The 23,393-nt window shown below is 40.0% G+C and overlaps 1 protein-coding gene across 2 annotated transcripts in view; it reads right to left on the bottom strand.

Annotated features, from left to right (window-relative positions):
- The window catches only part of LOC119523638 (guanine nucleotide-binding protein-like 3-like protein), a 38,496-nt gene extending 18,246 nt beyond the window's left edge, over positions 1-20,250 (bottom strand). Inside the window, exons 1-2 of one of the 2 annotated variants that reach the window (XM_037822443.1) lie at positions 19,324-20,250; positions 17,175-17,240 (exon numbers count right to left, since the gene is read on the bottom strand). In XM_037822443.1, the coding sequence (XP_037678371.1) occupies positions 17,175-17,193 (19 nt within the window). In that variant the 5' untranslated portion in view covers positions 17,194-17,240; positions 19,324-20,250. The remainder of the gene's footprint in view (positions 1-17,174; positions 17,241-19,323) is intronic. The other variant, XM_037822444.1, reaches the window with a different exon arrangement.
- Between the last annotated feature and the right edge of the window lie 3,143 nt (positions 20,251-23,393).

Here is a 23,393-nt window from a genome sequence, read left to right as displayed (position 1 = left end):
GAACAGAAACATTGTATTATGCTTCTTTTAATGTAATAAAGGCAATATACCAAAGCTAAATGCCTGTAAGAGGGGGACATAAGGGAGGGCTATGGGACTCTTGGCATTGGTGATGTTGTCTGACTCTAAAAATTGGAAAAAAAATTAATTGTGATGGATGCACAGCCATATGATGGTATCATGGGCAAATGATTGTGCACTTTGGATCTTTGGATAATTGTATGGTATATGAACAATCTCAATAAAATTAAATTTTTTTAAAAAAAGAGATTTTCAAATGTGCAAAGAACTTGTATTCTCTTTCTGTTAAAACTACTTGAGGAAGTATATCAGCAAAAATGAAAATTAAATCAGAATAAAGATCTCTTTATTCCTCCTTCTTTGTGGAAGAAATAGAGATATCTTATATAGATAGTGGTGATGGTGGTAAATACATAAATATGTGACTATACAGGGAACCATCGATTGTTTACTTAGGATGGAAAGTATGGTGGGTGAATAAAACTGTCTTAAAAAAAAAACGGGTTATGAAGAAACCTTGAGGGCACTACATTGAGTGAAATAAGTCGACACATAAGAACAAATATTGCATGGTCTCACTGATATGAACTAATTATAATATGTAAACACATAGACACAAAATATAAGTTAACAGGATATAGAAAGAGGCTAAAGAATGGGGAGCAGTTGCTTACTATGAGCAGAATGTTCAACTAGCTTGAACTTAAGTGTTTGGAAGTAGACAGAGGTGATGGTAGCACGTTATTGTGAGAGTAACTAAGAGTGCTGAATGGTGTGCAAATGTGGTGGAAAGGTGAAGGTTAGAGTCACGTATGTCACCAGAAGGAAAGTTGGGGATTAAAAGATGGGAATGTATAAAACAGTGAATTTTGTGGTGGATAATGTCCATGATTAACTGTACAAATATTAGAAATCTCTTTCATGAACTAGAAAAAATGTATGACACTATAACTAGAAGTTAATAATAGAGGGGTATATAGGGAAAAAATATACCTATTGCAAACTACATACTGCAGTTAGCAGTATTTTAACATTATTTCATCAAGAGTAACAAATGTACTATACCAATACTATGAGTCAGTAATGAAGGGAGGTGGTTAGGGATATGGGAGGCATTGAGTTTTCTTTTTTTGTCTTTATTTTTGTGAAGTAATGAAAATGTTCTAAAAATTGGAAAAAAAATTAATTGTGATGGATGCACAGCCATATGATGGTATCATGGGCAAATGATTGTGCACTTTGGATCTTTGGATAATTGTATGGTATATGAACAATCTCAATAAAATTAAATTTTTAAAAAAAAGAGACATTTTCAGATGTGCAAAGAACTTGTATTCTCTTTCTGTTAAAACTACTTGAGGGGGAGGCGGGGCAAGATGGCAGACTGGTGAGCTGTATGTTTTAGTTACTCCTCCAGGAAAGTAGGTAAAAAGCCAGGAACTGCGTGGACTGGACACCACAGAGCAATCTGTCTTTGGGCATACTTCATACAACACTCATGAAAACGTGGAACTGCTGAGATCAGCGAAATCTGTAAGTTTTTGCGGCCAGGGGACCCGCGCCCCTCCCTGCCAGGCTCAGTCCCGGGGGAGGAGGGGCTGTCAGCTCCAGGAAGGAGAAGGGAGAATTGCAGTGGCTGCTCTCATCGGAAACTCATTCTACTGATTCAAACTCCAACCATAGATAGACTGAGGCCAGACACCAGAGACTCTGAGAGCAGCCAGCCCAGCAGAGAGGAGACGGGCATAGAAGGAAAACAACACGAGAAGCTCCAAAGTAAAAGCAGAGGATTTTTGGAGTTCTGGTGAACACAGAAAGGGGAAGGGCGGAGATCAGGCCTTGAGGCGCATATGCAAATCCCGAAGCAAGGCTGATCTCTCTGCCCAGGGCACCTTTCCTTAATGGCCCTGGTTGCTTTGTCTATTAGCATTTCAATAACCCATTAGATCTCTGAGGAGGGCCGTTTTTTTTTTTTTTTTTTTTTTTTTTTTTTTTTTTTTTTTTAAATCCTTTTTGCTTTTTCTAAAACAATTACTCTAAGAAGCTCAATACAGAAAGCTTCAAAGAATTGAAATTTGGGCACGTCAAGTCAAGAGCAGAAATAAGAGAGCTCTGAGACAAAAGGCAATAATCCAGTGGCTGAGAAAATTCACTAAACAACACAACTTCCCAAGAAAAGGGGGGTGTCCGCTCACAGCCACCATCCTGGTGGACAGGAAACACTCCTGCCCATCGCCAGCCCCATAGCCCAGAGCTGCCCCAGACAACCCAGTGTGACGGAAGTGCTTCAAATAACAGGCACACACCACAAAACTGGGCGTGGACATTAGCCTTCCCTGCAACCTCAGCTGAATGTCCCAGAGCTGGGAAGGGGGAGCAGTGTGAATTAACAGAGCCCCATTCAGCCATCATTTGAGCAGACTGGGAGCCTCCCAACACAGCCCAGCAGCCCAGAACTGCCCTGGGGGGACGGCACTCACCTGTGACATAGCACAGTCATCCCTCAACAGAGGACCCGGGGTGCACAGCCTGGAAGAGGGGCCCACTTGCAAGTCTCAGGAGCCATACGCCAATACCAAAGACTTGTGGGTCAGTGGCAGAGACAAACTGTGGCAGGACTGAACTGAAGGATTAGACTATTGCAGTAGCTTTAAAACTCTAGGATCATCAGGGAGATTTGATTGTTAGGGCCACCCCCCCTCCCCGACTGCCCAGAAACACGCCCCACATACAGGGCAGGCAACACCAACTACACACGCAAGCTTGGTACACCAATTGGGCCCCACAAGACTCACTCCCCCACTCACCAAAAAGGCTAAGCAGGGGAGATCTGGCTTGTGGAGAACAGGTGGCTCGTGGACGCCACCTGCTGGTTAGTTAGAGAAAGTGTACTCCACGAAGCTGTAGATCTGATAAATTAGAGATAAGGACTACAACTGGTCTACAAACCCTAAAAGACCCCTATCAAGGACAGCAAATGCCACGAGGCCAAAAACAACAGAAAATTATAAAGCATATGAAAAAACCAGACGATATGGATAACCCAAGCCCAAGCACCCAAATCAAAAGACCAGAAGAGACACACCTAGAGCAGCTACTCAAAGAACTAAAGATGAACAATGAGACCCTAGTACGGGATATGAAGGAAATCAAGAAGACCCTAGAAGAGCATAAAGAAGACATTGCAAGACTAAATAAAAAAATGGATGATCTTATGGAAATTAAAGAAACTGTTGACCAAATTAAAAAGATTCTGGACACTCATAGTACAAGACTAGAGGAAGTTGAACAACGAATCAGTGACCTGGAAGATGACAGAATCGAAAATGAAAGCATAAAAGAAAGAATGGGGAAAAAAATTGAAAAACTCGAAATGGACCTCAGGGATATGATAGATAATATGAAACGTCCGAATATAAGACTCATTGGTGTCCCAGAAGGGGAAGAAAAGGGTAAAGGTCTAGGAAGAGTATTCAAAGAAATTGTTGGGGAAAACTTCCCAAATCTTCTAAACAACATAAATACACAAATCATAAATGCTCAGCGAACTCCAAATAGAATAAATCCAAAAAAACCCACTCCGAGACATATACTGATCACACTGTCAAACATAGAAGAGAAGGAGCAAGTTCTGAAAGCAGCAAGAGAAAAGCAATTCACCACATACAAAGGAAACAGCATAAGACTAAGTAGTGACTACTCAGCAGCCACCATGGAGGCGAGAAGGCAATGGCACGATATATTTAAAATTCTGAGAGAGAGGAATTTCCAGCCAAGAATACTTTATCCAGCAAAGCTCTCCTTCAAATTTGAGGGAGAGCTTAAATTTTTCACAGACAAAGAAATGCTGAGAGAATTTGCTAATAAGAGACCTGCCCTACAGGAGATACTAAAGGGAGCCCTACAGACAGAGAAACAAAGACAGGACAGAGAGACTTGGAGAAAGGTTCAGTACTAAAGAGATTCGGTATGGGTACAATAAAGGATATTAATAGAGAGAGGGAAAAATATGGCAAACATAATCCAAAGGATAAGATGGCCGATTCAAGAAATGCCTTCACGGTTTTAACGTTGAATGTAAATGGATTAAACTCCCCAATTAAAGATATAGATTCGCAGAATGGATCAAAAAAAATGAACCATCAATATGTTGCATACAAGAGACTCATCTTAGACACAGGGACACAAAGAAATTGAAAGTGAAAGGATGGAAAAAAATATTTCATGCAAGCTACAGCCAAAAGAAAGCAGGCTGTAGCAATATTAATCTCAGATAAAATAGACTTCAAATGCAGGGATGTTTTGAGAGACAAAGAAGGACACTACATACTAATAAAAGGGGCAATTCAGCAAGAAGAAATAACAATCGTAAATGTCTATGCACCCAATCAAGGTGCCACAAAATACATGAGAGAAACATTGGCAAAACTAAAGGAAGCAATTGATGTTTCCACAATAATTGTGGGAGACTTCAACACATCACTCTCTCCTATAGATAGATCAACCAGACAGAAGACCAATAAGGAAATTGAAAACCTAAACAATCTGATAAATGAATTAGATTTAACAGACATCTACAGGACATTACATCCCAAATCACCAGGATACACATACTTTTCTAGTGCTCACGGAACTTTCTCCAGAATAGATCATATGCTGGGACATAAAACAAGCCTCAATAAATTTAAAAAGATTGAAATCATTCAAAGCACATTCTCTGACCACAATGGAATACAATTAGAAGTCAATAACCATCAGAGACTTAGAAAATTCACAAATACCTGGAGGTTAAACAACACACTCCTAAACAATCAGTGGGTTAAAGAAGAAATAGCAAGAGAAATTGCTAAATATATAGAGACGAATGAAAATGAGAACACAACATACCAAAACCTATGGGATGCAGCAAAAGCAGTGCTAAGGGGGAAATTTATAGCACTAAACGCATATATTAAAAAGGAAGAAAGAGCCAAAATCAAAGAACTAATGGATCAACTGAAGAAGCTAGAAAATGAACAGCAAACCAATCCTAAACCAAGTAGAAGAAAAGAAATAACAAGGATTAAAGCAGAAATAAATGACATAGAGAACAAAAAAACAATAGAAAGGATAAATATCACCAAAAGTTGGTTCTTTGAGAAGATCAACAAGATTGACAAGCCCCTAGCTAGACTGACAAAATCAAAAAGAGAGAAGACCCATATAAACAAAATAATGAATGAAAAAGGTGACATAACTGCAGATCCTGAAGAAATTAAAAAAATTATAAGAGGATATTATGAACAACTGTATGGCAACAAACTGGATAATGTAGAAGAAATGGACAATTTCCTGGAAACATATGAACAACCTAGACTGACCAGAGAAGAAATAGAAGACCTCAACCAACCCATCACAAGCAAAGAGATCCAATCAGTCATCAAAAATCTTCCCACAAATAAATGCCCAGGGCCAGATGGCTTCACAGGGGAATTCTACCAAACTTTCCAGAAAGAACTGACACCAATCTTACTCAAACTCTTTCAAAACATTGAAAAAAATGGAACACTACCTAACTCATTTTATGAAGCTAACAACAATCTAATACCAAAACCAGGCAAAGATGCTACAAAAAAGGAAAACTACCGGCCAATCTCCCTAATGAATATAGATGCAAAAATCCTCAACAAAATACTTGCAAATCGAATCCAAAGACACATTAAAAAAATCATACACCATGACCAAGTGGGGTTCATTCCAGGCATGCAAGGATGGTTCAACATCAGAAAAACAATCAATGTATTACAACACATTAAAAACTCGAAAGGGAAAAATCAATTGATCATCTCAATAGATGCTGAAAAAGCATTTGACAAAATCCAACATCCCTTTTTGATAAAAACACTTCAAAAGGTAGGAATTGAAGGAAACTTCCTCAACATGATAAAGAGCATATATGAAAAACCCACAGCCAGCATAGTACTCAATGGTGAGAGACTGAAAGCCTTCCCTCTAAGATCAGGAACAAGACAAGGATGCCCGCTGTCACCACTGTTATTCAACATTGTGCTGGAAGTGCTAGCCAGGGCAATCCGGCAAGACAAAGAAATAAAAGGCATCCAAATTGGAAAAGAAGAAGTAAAACTGTCATTGTTTGCAGATGATATGATCTTATATCTAGAAAACCCTGAGAAATCAACGATACACCTACTAGAGCTAATAAACAAATTTAGCAAAGTAGCGGGATACAAGATTAATGCACATAAGTCAGTAATGTTTCTATATGCTAGAAATGAACAAACTGAAGAGACACTCAAGAAAAAGATACCATTTTCAATAGCAACTAAAAAAATCAAGTACCTAGGAATCAACTTAACCAAAGATGTAAAAGACCTATACAAAGAAAACTACATAACTCTACTAAAAGAAATAGAAGGGGACCTTAAAAGATGGAAAAATATTCCATGTTCATGGATAGGAAGGCTAAATGTCATTAAGATGTCAATTCTACCCAAACTCATCTACAGATTCAATGCAATCCCAATCAAAATTCCAACAACCTACTTTGCAGACTTGGAAAAGCTAGTTATCAAATTTATTTGGAAAGGGAAGATGCCTCGAATTGCTAAAGACACTCTAAAAAAGAAAAACGAAGTGGGAGGACTTACACTCCCTGACTTTGAAGCTTATTATAAAGCCACAGTTGCCAAGACAGCATGGTACTGGCACAAAGATAGACATATAGATCAATGGAATCGAATTGAGAATTCAGAGATAGACCCTCAGATCTATGGCCGACTGATCTTTGATAAGGCCCCCAAAGTCACCGAACTGAGCCATAATGGTCTTTTCAACAAATGGGGCTGGGAGAGTTGGATATCCATATCCAAAAGAATGAAAGAGGACCCCTACCTCACCCCCTACACAAAAATTAACTCAAAATGGACCAAAGATCTCAATATAAAAGAAAGTACCATAAAACTCCTAGAAGATAATGTAGGAAAACATCTTCAAGACCTTGTATTAGGAGGCCACTTCCTAGACTTTACACCCAAAGCACAAGCAACAAAAGAGAAAATAGATAAATGGGAACTCCTCAAGCTTAGAAGTTTCTGCACCTCAAAGGAATTTCTCAAAAAGGTAAAGAGGCAGCCAACTCAATGGGAAAAAATTTTTGGAAACCATGTATCTGACAAAAGACTGATATCTTGCATATACAAAGAAATCCTACAACTCAATGACAATAGTACAGACAGCCCAATTATAAAATGGGCAAAAGATATGAAAAGACAGTTCTCTGAAGAGGAAATACAAATGGCCAAGAAACACATGAAAAAATGTTCAGCTTCACTAGCTATTAGAGAGATGCAAATTAAGACCACAATGAGATACCATCTAACACCGGTTAGAATGGCTGCCATTAAACAAACAGGAAACTACAAATGCTGGAGGGGATGTGGAGAAATTGGAACTCTTATTCATTGTTGGTGGGACTGTATAATGGTTCAGCCACTCTGGAAGTCAGTCTGGCAGTTCCTTAGAAAACTAGATATAGAGCTACCATTCGATCCAGCGATTGCACTCCTCGGTATATACCCGGAAGATCGGAAAGCAGTGACACGAACAGATATCTGCACGCCAATGTTCACAGCAGCATTATTCACAATTGCCAAGAGATGGAAACAACCCAAATGTCCTTCAACAGATGAGTGGATAAATAAAATGTGGTATATACACACGATGGAATACTACGCGGCAGTAAGAAGGAACGATCTGGTGAAACATATGACAACATGGATGAACCTTGAAGACATAATGCTGAGCGAAATAAGCCAGGCACAAAAAGAGAAATATTATATGCTACCACTAATGTGAACTTTGAAAAATGTAAAACAAATGGTTTATAATGTAGAATGTAGGGGAACTAGCAGTAGAGAGCAATTAAGGAAGGGGGAACAATAATCCAGGAAGAACAGATAAGCTATTTAACGTTCTGGGGATGCCCAGAAATGACTATGGTCTGTTAATTTCTGATGGTTGTAGTAGGAACAAGTTCACTGAAATGTTGCTATATTATGTAACTTTCTTGGGGTAAAGTAGGAACATGTTGGAAGTTAAGCAGTTATCTTAGGTTAGTTGTCTTTTTCTTACTCCCTTGCTATGGTCTCTTTGAAATGCTCTTTTATTGTATGTTTGTTTTCTTTTTAACTTTTTTTTTCATACAGGTGATTTGAAAAAAGAAGGGAAAGTTAAAAAAAAAAAAAAAAGATGTAGTGCCCCCTTGAGGAGCCTGTGGAGAATGCAGGGGTATTCGCCTACCCCACCTCCATGGTTGCTAACATGACCACAGACATGGGGGACTGGTGGTTTGATGGGTTGAGCCCTCTACCATGGGTTTTGCCCTTGGGAGGACGGTTGCTGCAAAGGAGAGGCTAGGCCTCCCTGTATTTGTGCCTAGGAGTCTCCTCCTGAATGCCTCTTTGTTGCTCAGATGTGGCCCTCTCTCTCTGGCTAAGACAACTTGAAAGGTGAAATCACTGCCCTCCCCCCTACGTGGGATCAGACACCCAGGGAAGTGAATCTCCCTGGCAACGTGGAATATGACTCCCAGGGAGGAATGTAGACCTGGCACCGTGGGACGGAGAACATCTTCTTGACCAAAAGGGGGATGTGAAAGGAAATGAAATAAGCTTCAGTGGCAGAGAGATTCCAAAAGGAGCCGAGAGGTCACTCTGGTGGGCACTCTTATGCACACTTTAGACAACCCTTTTTAGGTTCTAAAGAATTGGGGTAGCTGGTGGTGGATACCTGAAACTATCAAACTACAACCCAGAACCCATGAATCTCGAAGACAGTTGTATAAAAATGTAGCTTATGAGGGGTGACAATGGGATTGGGAAAGGCATAAGGACCAAACACCACTTTGTCTAGTTTATGGATGGATGTGTAGAAAAGTAGGGGAAGGAAATAAACAGACAAAGGTACCCAGTGTTCTTTTTTACTTCAATTGCTCTTTTTCACTCTAATTATTATTCTTGTTATTTTTGTGTGTGTGCTAATGAAGGTGTCAGGGATTGATTTAGGTGATGAATGTACAACTATGTAATGGTACTGTAAACAATCGAAAGTACAATTTGTTTTGTATGACTGCGTGGTATGTGAATATATCTCAATAAAATGATGATTAAAAAAAAAAAAAAAAAAAAAAATTAACATCTTAAAGCCAAAAAAAAAAAAAAAAAAAAAAAAAAAAAAAGATTAAATGTAAGATTAAATGTGATCCTGTGAAATAGCAGTTAGCTCAGTTAACTGGGTTCCTGGCATGAAAAAAAAAAAAAAAAAAAAAAAAAAAAAAAAAAAAAAAAACTACTTGAGGAAGTATATCAGCAAAAATGAAAATTAAATCAGAATAAAGATCTCAAGTTAAAGGAAACAATTAGTGGTGAGGAAGAAATCTATTACAATCTATCATTACATCTAAAAAATGCTGATAATGTGGCTAAGAACTACAATACACAATAAAAAAAGGACTCTTAAAATCCAGGAAGCATATCATAAGGAAACAGCTCAGAACTAAAATACCAAATTATTTAAACAAAATCCAGGAATCAAGCAATCAGAATTGGCAAAGCAAAAGCATAAAAGGATGCTGAAGGTCACACTTTAGGAGGGTAGGATAAAAATAGTTATTCAAGTTTGGTAAAGTGATAGGGAAATATGTTGAAATATACTTGATATAAATATGAAAGAATTACCTACATAACTTTTCTTACTGGAGGATTTTTTAAGAACTTGATCAATTTAGCTATATATATATATATATATGTGTGTGTGTATATATATATATATGTATGTATATGTATGTGTGTATGTATATATATATATAAAGAAAAGGAAATGAATTAAATGATAAACATAAAATAAGATGGCCAAAATTAAGCCAAACATATTAGTTATCAAAATGAATATGAATGGGTCGACTTTCCCTGTTAGAAAACAGAACCAAGTGTCCCTTTCTTCCAAAGTACTCATGCTGCAATGAAAAGAACGTGAGCTTTAAAACGAATCAGGTATGGCCATTTTGCTCAACAATATCCATCTGCCTAACATCCCTGAACTGAGGGCCTGTGCTAGATATATGCACACAATGAAAGAAATACATCACTTAAGGAAAAAGCATATGCTTCAAAAGGAGAAGAGGGAAGGAGAGAAGGGCAAGAGGGGAAGGGTACAGTCATCACTCAAACACTGCAGCACTCAGAAGCCTCTGCTAATCCGGTTCTTCAACAACTTCAGAGAGAAAATGCCTACCATTTGGTAGCCATCCAGACATAGGTTCTTATTCTGGCTCAATAACTACCTAGCTATATGAAGAATATTTTGTAATCTCTCTGAGCCTCAATGTCTTCAAGCATCAACATCTAGGCCTAAAATCACCAAGCCTGTATCAACACTCAAAGACAAATTCATCCAACATCTCCCACACCCTCACTCCATGTCCCTGTACACCCCTCCTTGTACTGACTCTATCCACCATCCCTCCCTCTACTCTTGCATCAAACTTCCCATTGTGCCCTCTGAAATTCCCACTAGGGTGATCAACACTCCCCTAATTCATCAACCTCTCCCTGGGAACACTTCCCCAACCACCTGCATTAATTAAGACTTGGCTGTCTCCTGAGGACACTGTTTCACTTGCAGGCCCCTCAAAAGGTGGCTGCATTTTCCTCTGGCACACGAATACCCTGGGACCAGTAGGTAGGGAGGTGTGCTCCAATTCATCATTGCCAAACCCAAGAGCATTTCTTCCTCTCGTTATAAAAGAAAAAGAGAAAGAACCTGCTGTTTTTGAGGCTCCTACTGTGCTATGTCTCTATCAACTGAGTCACTTTTCCTCATTTACTGAAGCACCTAGCTAATAGTTTTCCTTCCGCCAACTCCTGTCATCATCAACCTAGGTAACTTTAATGATCACTGGACAACCCTTTCAACAAAACCCTGGCTTCCCACTTCCTTGACCTCTTCGCCTTCAGAGATTTCCACTCCATCTTGGCCATTCACCCACCAATTCCTCTGGTGACACCTATGGTAATCACCTGTAACTGCCTGGGCCTCTGAAAGCAATCTCAAACATCCCTTTGTCCTATCTTCAAGATCATTTTTTCAACTTCTAGAGACTTAAAATACGTTAAACTCTACTCCATTCCTTATTCTTCAGCTACCCCACCACCCTTCCCACCCTATCCAGCTTATATTCCACTGTCTATCATTACAATCACACTTGCACAGTCACAATCCTTTGCCCCTCCATTTCCCTACTAGTATAACTTTACCAGAACTTCCCAACTGGCACACTGCTTCCACAGCAGAGGTACCATGAATTGATTATATACATATGCCACAAATTATTGATGGTTGCAAACTTTTTAAATGATAAAACAACCCCCCCTTTTTAATACTATTCAAAAATGTTCAACAGTTGAAATTATATTTTTTTTTATATTTTTAATTCAGTTTTTTAACCTTCATTTTATTGAGATATATTCACATACCACGCAGTCATACAAAACAAATCGTACTTTCGATTGTTCACAGTACCATTACATAGTTGTACGTTCATCACCTAAATCAATCCCTGACACCTTCATTAGCACACACACAAAAATAACAAGAATAATAATTAGAGTGAAAAAGAGCAATTGAAGTAAAAAAGAACACTGGGTACCTTTGTCTGTCTGTTTCCTTCCCCTATTTTTCTACTCATCCATCCATAAACTAGACAAAGTGGAGTGTGGTCCTTATGGCTTTCCCAATCCCATTGTCACCCCTCATAAGCTACATTTTTTTTTTTTAATCATCATTTTATTGAGATATATTCACATACCACGCAGTCATACAAAACAAATCGTACTTTCGATTGTTCACAGTACCATTACATAGTTGTACGTTCATCACCTAAATCAATCCCTGACACCTTCATTAGCACACACACAAAAATAACAAGAATAATAATTAGAGTGAAAAAGAGCAATTGAAGTAAAAAAGAACACTGGGTACCTTTGTCTGTTTGTTTCCTTCCCCTATTTTTCTACTCATCCATCCATAAACTAGACAAAGTGGAGTGTGGTCCTTATGGCTTTCCCAATCCCATTGTCACCCCTCATAAGCTACATTTTTATACAACTGTCTTCGAGATTCATGGGTTCTGGGTTGTAGTTTGATAGTTTCAGGTATCCACCACCAGCTACCCCAATTCTTTAGAACCTGAAATTATATTTTAACACTATTTATAGAGCTCTCTCTGTAGCCTTCACAGATTTAATCATTATCATTACCATTTTGGTGTATGGAATCCATCGCCCAGCAGTCAGAAAGCACAGGTAGTTGCATTACAGGACACCACCCCTGATCTTCCCTTGGAATCATCCCGGTTAGTCTGATCATTGCTTTATTTGTAATTTACCAGTGGAAGTCCTTGTTTGGAATGCACATGTAATTTCTACTTAATTTGCTCTTAATTTTCACCATTTTCCCCACTGATGAAGATGTCTATGGTTGTTCTTTATTTTTAATAGGTAAATACATTCACATGGTACAAAAATCAAAACTACAAAAAAAAGTATATTTTGATTCATAGAGTCAAAATCTAGAATATAGGTTACCAAGGGGCAGGGTGGGGACAGGGAATGGCTTAAAATGTACAGGGTTCCTCTTTGGAATGATAGTAATGTTTTGGTAATGGATGGTGGTGATGTTGGCACAACATTGTGAATGCAATTAACAGCACTGAAATGTATATCTGAATATGATTAAAAGGGGAAATGTCTGATTTTATATATGGTAATAGAATAAAAAATTTTTAAAAATCTATGGAACTACACTACCACAAACAGTGAGCCCTAAGTTAAAACATGGACTATAGTTAAAAGTACAATTTAAATCATGTGCAATCATCAATTATAACATATATTCCCCAACAATGCAAGTTGTTAATAACAGGGTGGTATATGGGATTCCTGTATTCTATGTATTATTGTTTTAGAAACCCATAATTTTTCTATAAAGAAAAGAAAATTGTCACAATCAACTTGGAACTCTGGAAAACATTCAAGAGCTTTACTGCTACCAAATAAATGCTCAATCAAGAAAAAAAAGTGTATTTTGAGCTCTCACCCCCACACTTGTCCCTATCCACTGCATTCCCCTGCCATAAGAAACCTCTTTATTAATTTATTCTGCACAATTCAGTTTCTTTATGCAAATACAAATAAATATTCTTATCCCCCTCATCCCTTTTCTCCCATAGAAGGTAGCATACTATATATCCTGGAGATCCTTCCATCTAATAGTCTTTCCAAACAACCTTTCCATACAATGCTTCCTCATTCTTTTTTTTAAACTCCCTAGGATTCTTTTGTATGTATATTCCCTACTTTATTTAACAGCTAATGATTGCCTTTTTCATCATATTAATATTTTTATCAACTGCTAATAGGTGTTCATAAATAGAACATAATCAATTTTGTCCATTTTTCCTCATATTACTTGAATGATTATTTACTTTGGGTATTCATATAGGCAAAGTATAATTCTTGATGGAATTTTTGTGAGTATATAAAGAAAATGTAATGAATTTTTTTTCCACCAAACCCTATACAAGAAGAGTACCATTATAGCATAGCTCCAGGGGTCACCATTCACACAGAAGATAGGACCAGTGGGTTATACAATTCTTGTCCAATCTATCTAGTGTGCTATCCAAATATTATCATTTTCTATGTGGACCACGGCAGCATGAAGGTTAGGGAAGCACAGAACTGAACCTGCCCAAACACCTTTGCTTTCCCTTTTATAAGGGAGAGTCCAAGTGTCACATTTGTTTTCTCTCTCTAGGCTGTAAGCATCATAGTGGGGGAGGGAGAATTAAGTCTGCATTAATAATTGAGACATTCTAACTCTGGCATACAGTTAAGTACCAAATGGCTATGCCTGGTCATGCTGGGCTCTTGGGACACAAATAAGAATCAGATGTGGGTAAGAAGTTAAAAGTGCAGTGGAAGGGAAACCAGATACTGAATATTTCTTCCCTCTGGGACCTGAGCCTCTTCTGGTCTGGAAAAACCTGATTTGGATAACCAAGGAAACCATGCCTAGACAACAGAAAATTACAACCTACACTAAGAAAAACAAAGTTATGGCCCAGTCAAAGGAACAAACGTACACTTCAACTGAGATACAGGAATTTAAACAACTAATGCTAAATCAATTCAAAAAGTTTAGAGAAGATATCGCAAAAGAGATAGAGGCTGTAAAGGAAGCACTGGACATGTATACAGCAGAAATCAAAAGTTCAAAAAACCTACTAGTAGAATCTATGGAAATGAAAGGCACAACACAAGAGATGAAAGACACAATGGAAACATACAACAGCAGATCTCAAGAGGCAGAAGAAAACACTCAGGAACTGGAGAACAAAACACCTGAAAGCCTACATGCAAAGGAGCAGATAGAGAAAAGAATGAAAAAATATGAGCAACGTCTCCGGGAACTCAAGGATGAAACAAAGTACAATAATGTACGTATCATTGGTGTCCCAGAAGGAGAAGAGAAGGGAAAGGGGGCAGAAGCAATAATAGAGGAAATAATCAATGAAAATTTCCCATCTCTTATGAAAGACATAAAATTACAGATCCAAGAAGCGCAGCGTACTCCAAACAGAAGACATATGAATAGGCCTACGCCAAGACACTTAATAATCAGATTATCAAATGTCAAAGATAAAGAGAGAATCCTGAAAGCAGCAAGAGAAAAGCAATCCATTACATACAAAGGAAGCTTCATAAGACTGTGCGGATCTCTCAGCAGAAACCATGGAGGCAAGAAGGAAGTGGTGTGATATATTTAAGATACTGAAAGAGAAAAACCACCAACCAAGAATCCTGTATCCAGCAAAGCTGTCCTTCAAATATGAGGGAGAGCTCAAAATATTTTCTGACAAACAGACAATGAGAGACTTTGTGAACAAGACACCCACCCTACAGGAAATACTAAAGGGAGCACTACAGGGTGATAGAAGACAGGAATGCGTGGTTTGGAACACAATTTTGGGAGATGGTAGCACAACAATGTAAGTACACTGAACAAAGGTAACTATGAATACGGCTGGGAGAGAAAGATGGGGAGCATGTGAGACACCACAAGAAAGGAGGAAAGATAACAACTGGGACTGTGTAACTTGGTGAAATCTAGAGTATTCAACAATTGTGATAAAATGTACAAATACGTTCTTTTACGAGGGAGAACAAGCAAATGTCAACCTTGCAAGGTGTTAAAAATGGGGAGGCATTGGGGGAGGGATGCAATCAGCATAAACTAGAGACTGTAACTAATAGAATCATTGTATTATGCTTCCTTTAATGTAACAAAGGTGATATACCAAGGTGAATGCAGATAAGAGGGGGGGATAGGGGAGGCATGTTAGACACTTGACATTGGTGGTATTGTCTGATTCTTTATTCTACTTTGATTTAAGGTTATTTTTCCTTTTGCTGCTTCCTAGCTGTCATTTTTTTTTTTGTTTCCTCTTTCTTTTGCCTCTCTACCTTCTCTGACTCTCCCTCCTGCCTTGTGGAAGAAATGTAGATGCTCTTGCTTAGTATGAGCAGAATGTTCAATTAGGATGAACTTAAATGTTTGGAAATGAACAGGGGTGTTGGTAGCAAGATGTGAGAATAACTAACAGCGCCGAATGGTGTGTGAATGAGGTGGAAAGGGGAAGCTCAGAGTCATATATGTCACCAGAAGGAAAGTTGGAGGTCAAAAGATGGAAATGTATAAAACTGAATCCTATGGTGGGCAATGTCCATGATCAACTGTACAAATACTAGAAATCACTTCATGAACCAGAACAAATGTATGACAATACAATTAGAAGTTAATAATAGAGGGGCATATAGGGAAGAACTATATACCTATTACAAACTATATACTACAGTTAGTAGTATTTCAACATTTTTTCATAAACAGTAGCAAACGTACTATATCAATACTAGGAGTCAACAATTGAGGGGGGTTGGTTAGGGATAGGGGAGGTTTAGAGTTTCCTTTTCTTTTTTTCTTTTTTCATCTTTCACTTTATTTCTTGTCTGGGGGCAAGTGATTGTACACTTTGGATCTTTGGATAATTGTATGGTATCTGAACAATCTCAATAAAAATGAAAAAAAAAAAAAAAAAAGTGCAGTGGAGGAGATAGACCTAGATTGTATAGTGTCAATAAGCCCCAGTTCTTGTGAGTACAGACAAGTGGAAACCAAGAGAAAAGGTTAACAGAGAGGGATTCCCAGATGAAGTGATGTAAACGTTGAAACCTAAAAACAAGCAAGAGTTAGTTGTCCAGGTGAAGAATGAAGGGGAGAGAAAGAGCCCTGAAGGCAGAAAGAACAGCAACACATCCATTGTCTATTTTACAGTTAAGAAAACCCCCACACACATACACAAAAAGAAAAAATCCAAAGCTCCAGAAGTCAGACAGTAATTTGGTCACAGGACAGTGTATCCATCTGCCAAAGAGATAAATTCCAAAGAGAAATGAAGAGATTACATTTTTTAAGCCAATACTTATAATACTTATATAGTGCTCATTATGTATCAGGCACTGTTGTATTTTACCTATTCTAATTCATTAAATTCTCATATTAACACTATGAGGATGATGCTATTGTTACCCCCATTTTGTAGATAAGGAGGCTGAAGTTAAATAATTCCCCAAGGTCACACAACTACATAAAACTAGGAAGTTGGAAAGCTGGGATTCTAACTCTGGCTCCAGGGCCCATGCTTTTAACAACTGGGCTATGCATTTCTTTAAAGGTACAATTTATAAAGAAAAACGTTAGGGCATGTTAGGGTTACAGGCAGTGTGATAATGGTATTTATTGCTATTTACCTGAAATCAAGTCACTTAACCTTGCAGAGCCTCAGTTTCCTTATCCGTAAATGGGAATGGGGTGGGGGGTTACTTTACAAGTCAGGAGGACATCAATGATACCACAGATAAAAGACCCAGACTGAGTGATCTGGTACATATTGCACAATTAAGAAAGGTTGCTGTGAAACAGTCTGAATCTTCATTTAAGCTCAAGATTGGGGACGGGGGGTGGTAAAGGAAACTCACTGTGTCTAAGTTTCATCATGATGACCAGCTTGAAAACAGGTAGGTTCAAAGCTGCTTACTTTCTTCCTGTTGGGATGAGGAAAGAACCAATTGGAAGACAGAGCTGGGAACCACAAAGCCACTAGGCTTTGTGCCTTCTGAGCCCCCTAAAGGCATAATAAAAATGTTAAGGAACATGATAAGAAAGCACTAACAATTAGGGAAACTGGGAGAAGGGACTACACTATAGCTAGGGCCTGGAATGACTGAGTCTACACAGGGAAGGCAGTGTCTGAACCTCTCTTCCTAGAAATCAGTGTCTCAATGCATTAGATGGGGTCCTTGGTCCTTAATCCTCTCATACCCAAGATAAAGGACTACCCCTCTAGACTGAGGGGGAGGGGCATGCAAGGATGATGTTTCTACATGGTGTGATAACAGTACCTCCTTTCACAAGTAGGAGGTTCTGAGTCTCGTCTACCTTGCAAGGGGGGAAGGCAGATCCCAGCAGTCTACTGTGGGGGACTGGGGCCGAAGGGAAGGGAAGGGAAGGGAAGGGAAGGGAAACCTGCTCCTGCATGTAGTGGTGGGGTCTACACTTTGACAATTCTGGGGGTGGGAGAGTTGCTACCTGTTACTCTACTCTGGGGTACAGAGGAACTGGGGTAACCAGCACAGTAGCTCTGAGTAGGTCTGTACATCTCTAATTGTGGGGAATGGGGTCTTGGGTCTCTTTACCCTGGAGAGGGCTGTGAAGCAGGACCAATATGCCTATCTCTTCTCTAAGTTAACTTTAGTGCCACACTAACAAAGGGGGGGGGGGATCTGTGCTGCTTTGCATGGGTGGGATCTGTGCCTTGCCTGCAGTGGTCTATTCTGGACCCTTCCATGGGAGGTGGGGAGGATCTTTTATGTGGATTGAAGTCAGCAGCGCTAACACAGAAGGGTGTGGGACCTCTGGTTCTCTGCATGGGTGGGGGAGGGGGGTAATGCAGTTATAAATACCATGGATTGGCTCTTACACTTCGGGTGGATAGGGGAGTCTTTACCTTGGTGAATATAAACAGACCTGAGCTGTCCAAATGCATGCACCTTGGGGTTATCAATGATGTCATTGCCTCTCAACATCGCAGGGAGGGGGAGCCACACTTCTCTACTCTGGTGGAGTCTCTCTCCCTTGCTACATTTGGTGATTCTAAATCCTTGAAGGAGTGGGCAGTGGGGGCTAAAGGGCGATCTGTGTCTACCTCAAAAGAAGGGGAACAAATCTGTGCCCCTCTATCCCGGGGGGGCCTTCCTCTGGAGGGCAGATATGGTTGCCTCTTCGTGGGTTGAGGTCTGGTCCTGTTTGCCACAAGAAGACAGGCATTCTTTGGGGTCAGGCCTTTACAAATTTGGTAAACCAGCGCCCCTTTACTTGGGTAGGGGTCGGGTCTGGTTCTCCAAAATGAGTACTCATTCTAGTCTAGTTGGAGGAGGAATCTGCGTGGTTCTCCGTGAGCCTAAACTTGTAGTCCCAAACACTTCAGGAAGGGGTGTGATCGATGGCCACTGCAGGAGTGGGGATGGGGCTTCCATCCATGAGTTACAGGAGAGCCAGGTGGGAAGGCTGCTGAGTCTTTACCTGCAGAGGAGGGTCCCTCCCTCTGTATATTAAACATTTCTGAACTTATCTATACCGGAGAGGGGAGCAGTCTGCCGGGGGTGGGGTGTAGGTGTGACATCAAAGCCTTTGTCCTCGGGAAGGGGGTGCCGCGGGGCTGATCTTTGTGTCTTCTCACCGGTAGGGGTCTGTGCAGCTCAGCTCCGTAGGGAGGGGAATATATCTCAATAACGGTACAGTCAATGTCGCCACACCTTCGGTGGCCAAGGGGGTAAGGCGGAATGGAGTCTCGCTATACTGAGGGGAAGAGGGCAATAAGCACTTCTCCACACATGTGGAGTCACAATGTATCCGGGTATCTTTCTAGATGCGTGGGGCCGTGCGGACTCCACACACGGAGCGAGCCTTGCTTCATCCGGGCCCTTCTACCCTGGAGGAGAGGCGGATCTTTACCTCTCAACTCTAGGGAGGAGGGAGTCTATGGTTTCACCTCAAATAGACGAGACATACCACGCAGCCCGGCCAGGTGAGCGCTTACAGTGAGAAAAGAGAAGAGTAGTCTCTTACCTGTACTTTCGGCAGGGATCTGAGAGGAGACGGTAGTAGCGAAACACGGTTAGCAGAGGAGACACGCTCGCTCTTCTGAACTCCGACTTCCGGATCCCAGTCTCGCCTTGTGTGGCAGCCCCGCCCACCATGCGGCTCTGGGGGGCGGGGCTTCAGCTCGCGCGGGCCTTCCCTTTCTCGCGACCACGCTGGCCCCGCCTCCTGGCTGCCCGGTGAGGTAAGGCAATAGAAATAGTGACCGGAAAATAGTAGGGCAAAGCGGCGGGGTCGATGGTATGGTCATATTACCTATTTGCCAGCCAGAATCTTGTGTGCGGACCTCTGTGGCAAAATATGCGTGTTTGCGAATCTTAGTGACCAAGAGTTCACCATGTCTGCATCGGACAAGGTTGGCGGCGGCGCGGGGGGGGGGCTTTTGTCTTCACGGAAGATGGCGACTAGCAGAGTGAGAAAATGGCGGCCTGGGTTAGACGTCTGGCGAGTATTCCTCCTCTGAAGTGAATAGGTTGGCTGTTCCCAACAACTTTCCCGTCTCTCAGGGCTCCTGTGGCAAGGACTTCCTGTTCTTCCTGCCGAAGCTTAATTCCGTGGCCAGTCCCAGACGGAGCAGGGACCGGGGCTGGAGCCGGAACAACTGGAGGTCTTCTCCCTCCCTTTTCCTCTCCCACCCGTTTGCCCTCTTCCCCGCCTCCAGTCTCCTTCCCTCAGGTTCGGAAGCAGCGTGTGCTGAAGGGAATGAGCTGATGTCTCTGGACTGGTACCAAGTACGGATTTCTTCAGAAACAATCTCGAGAAGACCCTGGCCAGGGAATAAGATCTATCCCTTAAAAACTGATTATTACTCTGAAAATGTCTCCTTCCTGGTTATTTAATCCCAGACTCTCCTGGTGCCATGCTCCTCTATCCCGAGAGTTTGTTCCTCCACGACAAGCATATCCAAGCAGAAAACGACTCCCTCTGCTCTCCTACCTGGTCCATTACATACACAGTACTCACTGCCCTTACATCCATGGAAGGCTTCTAACCTCTCACCTTAGAGACACAAAGCTCCCTTGGACCCCAAATTAGCCTTGGTCCACTTTCATACCTCCACCATCCCCTTCACTAACACTCTATTTCTTTAAGACCTAACACCTGTCATTTCTGTATTACCTTTCCTGACTTTCCCAGATGAATTAAAAACCGACAGCACCTTGTAAATACAGCTAACCTAGCACTTATCACTTAATACTATGTTTGCTTATGTGATGGTATATTCATCCACAGGAGCATGAACTCCCTGAGGGAAGGGGCTATAAATGATTCATTTTATAGTCCTCAACAAGACCCAGTACAAGACTGGTACAAGGCAGACTTCAGCAAATGTTTGTTAAATGGAGGGATTAACTGGCCTATTCTACAGTTTATCAAGGAGATAAGTAAAGGTGGCATCACAAATCAATGGGAAATTGACAGTTTAGTAAGTACATAGCATTGGGAAATTTAGCACACCATAAGGAGAAACAAAACTGTATCCCTTCTTATTCCACATAAGAGGGTGGACTCTAATGTGAAAGGTAAAACTATAGAGTTAATATTAAAAATGTAGGAGAAAGTCTGTGGCATAGGGCTGGGAAAGGACTTTTATAAACAAAATCCCAAATGCACAAACTATAAGGGAAATTTTTGATAAGAGTAAAAATTGTTACTAACATTGGAAAACAATTAGGAAATAGCTAGAGTAGTTGAAGTTGGCCCTAGTACCCAGCAATTCTACATAGACTTTTAAGTCGTAGGGAAATTCTTATATATATGCACAAGGAGGCATGTGCAGGAATATTCATTGCAGAACTGTTTGTAATAGAGAAAAAATTTGGAACAACCTAAAAATCCACCAGGAGGTGAATGAATAAACAAATTTTCATCACAACAGTGGAAGATTCAAGAAGACAATATTGAGATAAAATGCAAGTTGCAGAAATATACATCAAGTATGAAGCCATTTATGTAGTATTAAAATCTAGAAAATGATATATTGTTTATAGATGCATATGTAGAAACAATATTTTAATGTTTTAAAAACAAGGGAATTAAATGCTAAATGCAGGATGGTGATTACCTCCAAGGAAGAAGTCAAAGTAATGGAATGAGAGAGAAATACACAGGGGATTTCAACTGTTTGCCAAATATTTTATCTTTTAAGCTGGGTCGTAGGTATGTGGGTGTTCATTACACTATTCTCCATACTTATTTGTATGTATGAACTATCTCATAATTAATAAAAAGAAAAAAAGATTACAAGGATCTACAATAAAATGTTAATAATGGTTAAGTCTAGGTCAGTGGTTCTCAAACTTTGGCCAGCATCAGGATCACTGGGAAGGCTTATTAAAATACACTGCTACTAGGTGAATGAACTTTGAGGACATTATGTTGAATGAAATAAGCCAGAAATGAAAGGACAAATATTGTAAGGCCTCACTAATATAAACTTACTATAATGAGCAAGTGCTGAGAATTCAATTTGAGAGCAAAGGTACCTGGGGATAGAGTGTGGACAGAGGTTGAGCAATCGACGATGCAGGAGTGCGGAGTGTTCAACGAGGTTTGTAAAGGTTGGTAGATTGTAAGCTCTTACAGAAGTCACATCTATTCCTGAGTTTTCACTGTTATTTAAGAGATGTTTATTTCGTACAAAATTTATATTCTCTGTAGCATGCTTTCTAATACAACCCGTATAGTCAGTTTATTTAAACAACATGGTTGCATGGAACCTAGAATGGGGAATGAGATCTTGTTATTCTGTATAGGTTAATATGATACCCCGAAGTACCCCATAGTACTTTGGGCAGAAAATAAAAAAGTATTTGCAAAGTCCCCTTGAGGGAGTGTGGAAAAATGTGGAAACATTGAACTTCCTTATCTGGGGAATTCTTAATATTCCCGCAAGCATTAGGGAATCCCAATTTAATAAGTCAAGCCCTTGATCTTGGGGCTTGCCCTTATGAAACTTATTCTTGCAAAGGGGAAGCTGAGCCTACTTAAAATTATTCCTAAGAGTCACCCCCAGAGAACCTCATTTGTTGCTCAGATGTTGCCTCTTCCTCTCAGCCAACTCTGCAAATAAACACACTACCCTCTCCCCTACATGGGACATGACTCCCAGGAGTGTAAGTCTCCTTGGCAACGAGGGAGAGGACTCCCAGGGATGAGCCTGGCCCTGGCATCCTGGGATTGAGAAGCCGTCTTGACCAAAAGGGGGAAAAGAAATGAAAAACAACATAAAGTTTCAGTGGCTGAGAGATCTCAAATAGAGTTGAGAGGTCAATCTGGAGGCTATTCTTATGCATTAAGTAGATATTCCTTTTTAGTTTCTAGTGTATTACAATAGCTAGAAGGAAATACCTGAGTCTGTTAAACGGTAATCCAGTAGACTTGATTCTTGATGATAACTGTATAACTATATAGCTTTTATCGTGTGACCGACCATGTGATAGTGAAAACCTGGTGACTGACACTCCCTTTAACTAGTGTATGGGCAGATAAGTAATAAAATAATGACAATATATATATATAAATAATAGTGGAGGATAAGAGGTATGGGATGGTTTGGATGTTCTTAGTTTTTTTATTTTTTAATATTGTTTAATTTTTTTTCTTTTTTTGGAATAATGAAAATGCTCAAAAGTTTATTGTGGCAATGAATGCACAACTATATGATGATACTGTGTACCACTGATTGTATACTTTGGATGGATTATATGTGTGTGAGTATATCAATAAAATTGCATTTAAAAAGGAAAACACATTGCTGAGCCCCACCCCCAGAAGTTTTTTTTTTTCTTACCATTCCTTTTATTTTTTTCTCTAATCTATCATTCCAATTTTAGCGTATGTGCTACCGAAGCAAACACCTCACCCCCAGAGTTTTGATTCAGTAAGTCTGGGGTAGAGTCCAGGAATTTGCATTTCTAACACGTTCCCACGTGATGATGATGATGATGATGATGATGATGATTAAGCTGCTGCCGCTGCTACTGCCAAGTACCAGCACCTCCACATAATGGGACCCTTTGAAGAAGTCTTCAATG

Source organism: Choloepus didactylus, chromosome X (genome assembly GCF_015220235.1).
Source record: "Choloepus didactylus isolate mChoDid1 chromosome X, mChoDid1.pri, whole genome shotgun sequence".
NCBI lineage: Eukaryota > Metazoa > Chordata > Mammalia > Pilosa > Megalonychidae > Choloepus > Choloepus didactylus.
Note: the sequence above shows the minus strand (reverse complement) of the source record. Positions and strands in the feature narration are given on the sequence as shown.